The sequence below is a fragment of the Notothenia rossii genome, assembly GCF_949606895.1.
Source record: "Notothenia rossii genome assembly, chromosome: 2".
NCBI classification, from domain to species: domain Eukaryota; kingdom Metazoa; phylum Chordata; class Actinopteri; order Perciformes; family Nototheniidae; genus Notothenia; species Notothenia rossii.
The window spans coordinates 38,639,432-38,650,062 of NC_136904.1; the positions used below are offsets into that span (position 1 = coordinate 38,639,432).

Genomic DNA, 10,631 nt, shown 5'->3' on the forward strand with positions numbered 1-10,631 from the left:
ACAAAGCGTTATTCAGACACAAATGACGTCTCCTAAGTACCGTGGTAAGGTTGACAGCAAACTACAGTCACATTTTGATCAAAAAAGACAATACGCGCCGTCCTTCGAGCTGGACACATTACATTGGTCTCTATCCGCAGCTGGAGAAGAAACGAGTGCTCTGCTCAGGGACCGTCTGCAAAGTGCAACTCCGAAAAAAGAGAATACAATAATATTCAATCACTATTATACAGCTTATTACTACCAAACTCACTACACACACCAATAGTCTCCTGGTGGTCATACTACAGCAGAGAGTTTTGAAGAATATGCTTTTGAATAATTTTGGGATTAGGCCTATTTTTATAATGTAAAATCTTCAATAACTATGGCATTATCTTGAATAACTTTACTATTATACAGTATATTTCTACCAAACTCACTATTTGCATTGTTGTTGTTAGCATCAGGTTAGCTAGCTGCGCTAACGGATATTAGAAGCTGTTTCTAAAAAAAGGAGAGGGAGAGCTCTTTCCTATGGGCTCAGAACAGTCTCATAATACACACATGCACACAGAAGGATTCAAACTTGTATTTCATGATCCGCAGAAGGATTCACACTTGTATTTCCGGATCCACACTTGTGGTTTTCAATGCACACACAAATGTGTTCCGTTTCATATACATGTAAATAAAATCCAAATACAGAAAAAAGTTTTACATTTGTATTTTTGATCCTCACATATTTGTTTTCCGTTTAAATCCCCTGAACCTGCAAACACAAACCGCTTTTGTGCACGGATCACTGTGCATTTGTGTGTGGGTTTTTTGAGTATCCCCTGTAGCTCACCCGATTCGTACTCGTAATTTTTTCTATCTATAGCCAATCAGATGTCTCCTCCAGTCTAAGCCAATCACATGAGCGCGCCCCCACGAGGGTATGATTTCTTGCGTTCATGACACTTCATATACGCATTTTGCACTGTCCGGTCAGCTCGCTAAACAGAGGGCGGAGCTTCAGGTGATCATGCAGAGCTGCGTGTCTCCGTCAGACTTAGCAGCTGATCTGATCTCTCTCTCGCGTCCGGTTATACTTCACTCGCGTTTATGTCCATATCGATCAGATCCAGCTCTCCTGATCGGCCTTTATAGAGAGCACCGATCAAACTATTAAGAGTGAATATCGGCCGATAATGACCGGCGGGGCTCCCCCCCCCGTTGACAGTTCACTGTCTAGCACTGGCTTCGTAGTGCACTGATCGATTAGGCTAAGCTAACCTGTAACTGCTCCCTCCACACTCACAACAACTTCATACAGACATAAATAAAGCAGCTGTATTCGCCATTCAAGAAACACACATTTAAAACGGGTTTGCCTGCCGTTTTTGTGTACACACAAGCATTCATCAATGGTTCGGAAAGTGGCGCTGTACCTTAATAATATAAAGGCTTGTATTTGCGTGCATTTCCTGTTCGGAAAGTGGCAATGTACTGAGAGTAGAGGTGTCCTGAGATTAGCGCCTGCAGGCAGGCTCCATGGACCTGTCAGCTCCGGACTGTGCAAAATGCGTACATGAAGCGCTACGTCATGAAAGCAAGACCTCTACCCTCGTGGGGGCGCGCTCATGTGATTGGCTTAGACTGGAGGAGACATCTGATTGGCTATAGATAGAAAAAAGTACAAGTACGAATCGGGTGAGTGTCAGGGGAGTCTCAAAAAACCCACACACGAATGCACAGCGATCCGTATACAGAAAGCGGTTTGTGTTTGCAGGTTCAGAGGTTTTAAACGGAAAACTAATATGTGTGGATCAAAAATACACATTTAAAACTTTTTTCTGTTTTTGGATTTTATTTACATGTATATGAAACGGAACACATTTGTGTGTGCATTGAAAAACACAAACGTGGATCCGGAAATACAAGTGTGAATCCTTTTGCGGATCAGGAAATACAAGTGTGAATCCTTCTATGTGCATGTGTGTATTATGAGACTGTTCTGAGCCCATACTGTCCTGTCAGACTGTGAGAGATAACTATAGCTCAGTGAGGTAAGGGACTCTCTGTTTAGATAGTTAACTTTAGTCTAGTTATCTCAGTGGGTCTCAAACGGTTTGGTCACCATTTATGAGGATAAATGAAAAACAGTTATGAAATACTATGACAGTAAAACAAGAATACAGAGTGATTTGTAAAATATCCAAAAAGAAAATCTGTTTACAGTTCTGTTTCATATGGGTGTTGAGAGATGTATCCTTAAATTCATTTTTGCTCTAAAAATGCACCAGGTTGATGCATTTAACTTCAATATTTAAAAACAAATCTTCCCGGGGGAGCAGGCCCCCGGACCCCCCTAGAGGAGGTGATGTGTCTCCCCCCCCCCCATAAAATATGACTTTACCTCTGCTTACACCTATATGCCAGTCGCGGGTACACTGTATGTGCGTATTCCACTGTAGCGCCCGGTACATTAATGGGAAACCCTAGTTTGTACATGTTCAATACATTTGTAACACTGTACACATGAACGTTTCTTTTTTCGGTTCAGCGTGACGCTACAAAGGGGCCTGGCTAGCAGCAGACGTTCAATTTAAAGCAGAATCAGCCTGTTTGGAACAGGGCTGCAAAAGAGGGGTATGAGCAGCATGAGGCATGGCTACAATGGGTGATCTGTTTGGTATTTTAAGCAAAAAACTTGGCCCTACAATGTATTTTTCCAATATAGCATAATAGGTCCACTTTAAATTAAAACAGCTTCTGTTATCACCGACCCAGGTGTGTACATGATTCCAACTGAAAGACTAGTGAGTCACGGAACTGTTATTATGTCTCAGGGTTTATGTACTTTGTACATAGTGTACTCAACTAAAGTTGTGTGTGTGCTGATATTTGTGTCTAGATGCAGCGGTGCCTCCCTGGGTCGGCTACAATGAGGAGGAGACAATCCAGCAGCAGATCCTCGCTTTGTCCGCTGTAAGAAAATACACTTGTGTCTGTGATATTATCCCTTTATATTTCAGAATCAGAATACCTTTATTCGTCCCACTGAGGTGAAATCTGCATACGTATTTAATACTCTGTGTGCAAACTGATCTCGCTTGCTGCTGATTTCTAGGACAAAAGGAACTTCCTGCGCGACCCTCCCGCTGGAGTTCAGTTCCACTTCGAGATGGAGCAGATGTATCCCATGGCTGCAGTGATGCTGGAGGAAGACCAGCTGCTCAACCGCATGCGCTTCGACCTGGTGCCTAAACAGTCAGTATTCTTCCACCCTTTTGCTTTTCTCCTCAGAACATATTTTTGTATTGTGTGCTAATTGAATCTCAAATGTCTGTTTTCATAATATATTATGTCACCACCCTAACAATAAGAAAGAAAATAAATCATTTGTAGTTATTAAGGTGATATAAAAAGTATATATGGTGCTGTTAGATTGACTCTAGAGTTCCCTTAAATACAGGAGCATGATTCGTACAGTGGAAGAGCAAACTTTTTTTTGATGAAAATGCTTTTATTGAAAGTCTAAATGTCAAGAAATATGCATTGAAGCATGATATTTCATTTGACCAAAACATGTTTGAAATTTAGAACAATTATAACATTTGTCTTTTTTCAATAGATTTATAATTTGGACTTTATAATGCTCTGGAGTGTTTGGAGATGTTCATCACATAAGTTGGTAACAATACTATGCAGCTACTACTGGAATCTCATTATACAAAAATACTGAATACTAATAAAATGGATTTGTTTGTGTCTGACAGTGTGAAGGAGGAGGCTTTCTGGAGGAATTATTTCTACCGGGTGTCTCTGGTTAAACAGTCGGCCCAGCTCACAGCGCTGGCAGCGCAGCAGCAGCAGAAGGACGGTGAGGACCGAGGGGCCGGGGTCTCACCTGAGGACGTCGTCTTAACAGGTATGCCTGTCATCCTAAAGCTCATTCACACTGACCCCGGGCCTGCTCACAAATAGCTGTACGCCTGGAATTGTTTGCTCTCCCTGTAGGGATGTATCAGCTTGATGCATTAGACTCAATAACATTTATATGCATTGTGTTTTCGTCAGAGTTTTTAATCTAAATATATCCTTTATTTAACCAGGTAAAAGTCTCATTGAGACTAAAATCTCTTTTTCAAGAGCGACCTGGCCAAGAGGGCAGCCTGAACAATGTTACAAAAAATGAACACAAAACAATACAGGCCGACAAATAAAGCGGTTGTAAAACACAAATGAAATGGCACATTAACCAGTCAATATGCAAATAAAAGAAACTATTATAAAATGTGAAAAACTGGCACAATAAAACATTTAAAACGTCCCGCCCTGAAAAATAGCCAATTCTGAACTTAGCGATGTCTGCCCTCTCTCTAATATAATGAAAGTAGTGGGCAAAAAATATACATCTTAACAACTAGGACATTTTTTCTTTCTGCCATTTCACCGCCCAAAAGTAAGCAATCTGCTAATTATGGGTTAGGGGCTCTGAACAGCGAGATATCAATATTAACAACTTCTCCCTCGCTGTAATGTAAGCTAGCTCACGTACACACTTCCTTCTGTGCAGCTTTATGCAGGGTGTAGTCTGGTAGAAAGAACAACAAGGTTAGGGGATTATCTTGAGTTACTGGGGTCATGATTTCGGTTCAGACACATTGAAGTTGGGTTTTTGAATATGTTGTCTTTTGGAACTTTGAGCACCACATTAAGAGTAACATTTGTACCGCTAACACTCAGCCACCAACAACAAAGCAATCTTGAGCAATAAATATCACTACATGAAAGACACTTTTTTGAGCTGTCCCTTTTTAAGTGGTGTCTCGCCTTGGCCTATCATAGCTATTTGTACAAAGTGTTCAGTACTTCAAACATGCTCCTATGCATGAACCTGATATCCTCCCCAGCACTTCTATCAGTACTCCAAATCTAGTTGTTAGAAAAGTTGATGAAACATAGTGGCATGTTCAGGTAGTTGCGCCTTTTTTTCAAGTCACTGGGTAGAATGTTAACCCGAAGTAAACATAGCTAGCATCCAAATATGTACATAAGACACGAGGTATGCTGTGGTGCGCACATTCTCACCACAATGTATTCGCTTATGAATACCAGTTCAAATGTGGCTAATAGAAAATGAATTCCTGCCCAAGGTGCACACTTATTGCACTCCTTTGTTGCGTTAACTAGCACACATTAGTTTGAACTTCAAAACAGAGTATGTGGTCAAATAGAATATTCTGCTTTGTCCCCCAATGACTTCACAGATTGGTTACCGCAAACATTTCTGTTGCATGTGCTCTTGTTTAATTCATATCAGCGCGTGGATTTCTGCGTTGATGTGTGCTGGGAGTTTTTTTTATACTCTTGGGAAAGCAGATAGAGATCTGATTGGATGCCTAGAGGCGTACAAAAATACAATTGATTAGGTCTGGTGTGGCAAAGAATTATGTTAAGGAGGTTTGTGTATTATTGTAAGTCATGAGAATAAGAAATCTTCAGTTGTTTCCATTCATTGACTATTTACGCATATTCAGCTTGTCATTAGTGTTAATGACATTTTTGCTAAAGCGTTCCTCAGAGAGGCATCTGGTGACACACCACATTTAACAGCACTGTGTTGTGTTTTGCAGACAACGCCAGACCAAAAACTCCACCAGTTTCCATCAAAAACACACAGGAGGTAAGACAACTCAAATAAAAACGTCTGGGTTTGTAACATTTTACAAGACCAAAATGCATATAATGATACGTTCTTCCATCATTTTAAACTTAACAGAGTAGTACAGTGGGTTGTCTTCTCTTACTCTCAGCCAGCACACGAGGAAGAGGAGGAGATGTCGATGAGTCCCGGGGTGTCCGAGTTTGTGAGCGACGCTTTCGACTCGACAGGCATCGACCAGGAGGACCTGCGGAAAGAGATGGAGCAGCTGGTGCTGGACAAGAAGGACAGCCCCCAGTCCCTCGATGGTTGGTATTAATACATTACAATACATGTGTTAATTAATACATTCTCCACGGGTTCTTCAGACAAATGTTGTCTGTTACAAACTGGCACCCAATAGGGGGACAACAAGACTTTTATGCATAATAGTAGGGTTAGCGGTTAAATCCAAACCCCTGCAGTGAAGGTGTCGGCATGCCCTTGGGCACTTGGTAAGTTGCTTTGGATAAAAGAGTCAGCCAGAAAACATGTCGTCATTGGACCGGTTGTACTTTTTCGTGAACCCAGCGTTTGTCTCTTTGCCCATATAGCAGTCAGTTTTGCCCTCCCTCGCGAAGTGCTTTGGTAGCGTGCCAAATGCACTTTTGCTCAATTTGTGGCCACGTTCTCTTCTGTGCATTTTTTTCTTACTTGGGAATGAGGTGGGATCAGAAACAAGGCATTTGTTTTGGTGCATTAAATGTTGTGGCAATCATGGCGAGTTTAATTAACTCCCTTTAATCCCAGAGTCTCCCCTTCTTGACGCACACATTTTGGGAGTTGTGGATCGAGCAACTGCATGTCTGCTAGCGTATTTAAAAAAACATTCAGTCGCTACCCAGTGTTTAGGGTAGAGGCAGCAGGTGAAAGATTGAGAGAAATGGACAGGGAGGAGTTGTAAAAACGTATAATATTTTCTTGGAGGCGTATAAACTGTTATTTCAATGCATTCTTCTCAACACACCTGTTTAATTGTAGGAATGTAGAAACATCAAGTGTCAAAGTGCACATAAGCACAGGGTGTTAACATTTCATTTTACAACAGTCTGGTGCTGATAGCACAACATTTATTTAGTGCAGCTTAACAGTGTGCAACATAGCTGCACCGGTGTAAAGGAAAGGCCTTCAGCAGACTATCGTAGGGACCAGAGAACTAAAAGGTTGCTATTAACATTTTGATAAGAACACTTTTAAGTGCCTGCAAGATGTTCTTGGGATATGGAGACTATCAAATATATATGCTTTTCGCAAAAATATTTAAACAATAACATTTTTAAAGAATAATTATCTATGTGAGGGTGAGGAATGTATTTTGGTTTGTCACTATCACTATGCAGCTGTTGGTCGAGGCTGCACATGTGTAGACTCCGCTGTCTTAAAATCCCCACAGTGCTTTGCGCACGGACCAATTTCCCCAAATCTGTGGGGGAAAATGTAAGGCGGGGCCTCTCATATGACGCACACCTGCACACTTGCTCGCCCGTTCCACTCTTCTTTTCCGAATGCCAGGAAGTATTCTTGCCTCGCTTCTGAAGGAAGTGACTCGGAAGACATGTGCTACCAAGCAAGCGTACTCAACATTGAGCAACACCCCCTGTCCCTATCAAGCCACTTTAGAGAATGGAAAACAACATTCACTGATTGTATTCAGTGTTATTAAATTGTGGACTAAATAATTGTATTCCTTTTTTGTATATTCAGAAGAGACAGCGGACTGGGAGAAGGAGCTGCAGCAGGAGCTCCAGGAGTACGAGGTGGTGTCGGAGTCAGAAAACAGAGACGAGCAGTGGGATCAGGAGATCGAGAAGATGCTCCAGGCCGACGAAAGCTAGACCAACCCCACGAGTCTGTGTCCTGTTCGGTGGTCTGGCCAGCAATGGAGGAATAAGTGACCGTTGCTGCACGGGGGGGGATGAACTTCTACAATGTGCTCCAGCCAACTGTGATTACTATGTTGTAAACATCCTTTTCCAGCTAATGAAGGTGTAGATCCTATAAAGTGCAAGAGAGTGTCACCTCTGCAGGAAACAGTGCAGGCATTCGTAGTAAGTGCTTCTTCACTTTTCCTTCCTACCTTACTTTTATCTACTCACTTTCCTCAACTTTCCTTTTTTTTTGTCAAGGGAAAGCCACTAGAGGGCGCTCCAGTACAACATTTCTATAATGGAGGTTGCTTAAAAAGACAAAACGTGTATTTCGATTTCCACAGTGTCTTTCTGGGTGGGTTGTACAGCAAGGTCTTGGTAGAGTTATTATAGTACAGTAAAGTCAAATGTAAAGTTACATTTATGTAAATATAGAGGATTCTAATACTATAGTCAAGATGCATTCCCCACCATTACATCTGCTTATTTTACATTTTGTATGGCATACTCCTGTGTGTACGTCTGCTTTTCTTTGTTTCTCTGCAACTGAAATACTGTACATGTATTAAATGTCATCCTTTAATAAACTTAAATCTATTATTATGAAATAAATGGAGTATTCAAATGTACTTTTTACTGTCACAAACACACAGTGTCATTTAGACTGCATTTAACCTAATGCAGTCTTAAAAGCCGGGGAGCAATCTCCCCCTTCAGGTGTATTCATTGGCTCAATGTAATGTTGTAATGTTGAGACATACCACAAAGCTAAAGGCTACAAACCTATCACACTACCACTTCCTCGTTTCCTGTCTGCTCTTTGATAGCAGAATGTAATACAATCTGAAATGCTTGAAAAACCATAACAATAAGTTAAAAAAAACATTGCTGTTATAGGCTTGACATCGAGTAGTGTAATCATGACAACGCAACCACGACAAAGCTACGGCCGTGTTTATGTTTAATGTCCCTACCTAGCCACTGGTTAGCTATGACTTTCTCAAAATCTCTTATGCTTGAGTTAACCCCAGACTTGATTCAGTCATCTAACCAAAACCCATCAAAACGATTGATTTCGAGACAAGACTTGAATTTAGGACTCATTCCTGCAATACACTATTCAAATCTGGCTGGGGCTTTCTTGCAATTTCCTGTCTGCTCTTTGCTATGTATGATGTAATATAGTATATGTTTGAAAAAATGTAATAAAAACATTATTGTTTATCTTCCTCATTGGTGTCACCCTCACATTGCAGATGCAGTGGAGATAGTAAATGTTTTAATGTATTTGGAAATGTCAGTAATGGTCGTCCCTTTAGGTCATGGCAGTCTCTTTAGCTTCCGTAGAGGAAAGTAGTTGAGTAGATGCTCCCTCCAGTCAAAGTCCCATTCTGTATATGACTTCAACGATGCAGCGTCTGACATTTCATATAAGGTTTCCATGGACAAACAGTACCATTCCAGCTGAACTGGAGGTGGAGCAGAGTGCGAGAAGAAAGCCAGTCAAGTGAGTGAGTAAGTAAGAGTGGAATGATGGAAAAGGACACCTGAGTGTTTTGGTAGTAAAAAGAGTCTGTAATCAAGTTAGCAAATGAGACATAGCTGTGCTTGTGCCAACCAAGCAGACAGACAGACGTGTCCGTGCATGCCCTGTATACGTTTCTGTGGAACAGTGGGAAACAGATGGTACGCTGTCTGGAGCTCCAACACTACTCCCACCTCGATTAGATTAAATTAATGGAAGAGTAAATACTCATTTGAGACTGGCAATCAATACAAAGATCAATATGCTAATGCAGGCAGTGCTTTCTCCCCCCCTCCTCTGGTTTCAGGTGCGTGTCCGAGCATATAATAGGAAAAAGGGAATTAATTAATAAACCTTCATGCGGCATGACCTGATCAGTCTTTTTCATACATCACCCCCATCACAGCCAGGGTCCACCAGCTGGTCTCTAGAACTAGGGGTAACTAGTGACTGTAACCATGGTGACAAAGCCCTGCAGATGAGGACCCATGTGTGTGGTTTATTGCTTGTGAGTGGGGTTTAACAATGTTTTAATAATGCATAAAGACAGGCCTGTGTGTGTGTGTGTGTGTGTGTTTGTTTGTTTGTGTATCTCACATAGCCTTCAGGTTTTCTTGTCTGTATGCCAGACAAAGAGACAGAGTAGCCTACACAGTGATGATAGATAATTGTGTTGTTGAAACAAACAGATGAATGAATTTGTTTCTTGTATTGCATGCATTATACTGTTAGAGACATAAATAATCTTGAACTGCTAAACCAATTGTTTTAAATGTTTAGAATTGTACAACAACGGCCTATATCACTCTCTATAGCTTGCCAGGATACAAGAGGGAAGGAATGTTCTTAAAATAGGGGAGTTTTAAAGAAAAGGATATAGGGTGGGACAGAAGAAAGGGAAAGCATAAAAGGTGCTGGACTGTGACGGGTGAGGGTGAACATAGGGGAGAGAGGACAAGGGGGGAGTTAGAGATGCAGTAAAGGAGCTGCATGGTGGCTCAGACTACCTGCCACTCATACAACAAGCTACATTTCAATATGTTGTTGTGTGAAGCCCCAAAGAATATTTCGGTAGTTAATTTTTTTATAACATTAGGTGAATTAGGTGGAAAACTGGAGTGTTGATATCAATTACTGAACAATCTGTCATAATCATAATTTGTACTTCCAATGGCACAAAAACACCTTAGTCCACAGCTCCCAACCTTGTTTCTAATATGTAGTTATTAATAGCCCTGAAAACTCTCCAGAGAGGACTATCTGCATTTCTTGTGATTGTTTTCGTCCTACCAGGTGTCAAATTGGAGAGTAAATACAAATTACAGAACAAACCAATGTAAAAATAGATGTCTGAAATATTAAAATAATAGGAAGCTATATATTTCCCAGGTGGAAGTGCTGTAATGAATAAAGTTACTGTTCACAATAAGGTTTGTGTTTTGGCTACAGGAGCAAAAGATAAGTACCAACTCTTACACAAACATAATTACTAAGTAACCATGAAAGGCTATAATATTTTTAATTTCATACACATCTTGCTTCTGACATGTAAGTATAGATAATTACT

General features: G+C 40.9%; 1 protein-coding gene across 2 annotated transcripts; it reads left to right on the forward strand.

Moving 5' to 3' along the window:
* The first annotated feature begins 2,839 nt into the window (after nt 1–2,839).
* Nucleotides 2,840–8,151, forward strand: syap1 (synapse associated protein 1). Of its 2 annotated transcripts, none has more exons than XM_079665561.1 (6): nt 2,840–2,952; nt 3,095–3,234; nt 3,744–3,895; nt 5,604–5,653; nt 5,760–5,940; nt 7,376–8,151. In XM_079665561.1, exons 2-6 carry the CDS (start codon nt 3,149–3,151, stop codon nt 7,504–7,506), a joined length of 600 nt encoding a protein of 199 aa, XP_079521687.1. In that variant the 5' UTR covers nt 2,840–2,952; nt 3,095–3,148; the 3' UTR covers nt 7,507–8,151. The 2 variants fall into 2 exon arrangements, with proteins under 2 accessions (XP_079521687.1, XP_079521688.1); XM_079665562.1 differs by having other exon boundaries at nt 5,784–5,940.
* The last annotated feature ends 2,480 nt before the right edge of the window (nt 8,152–10,631 follow it).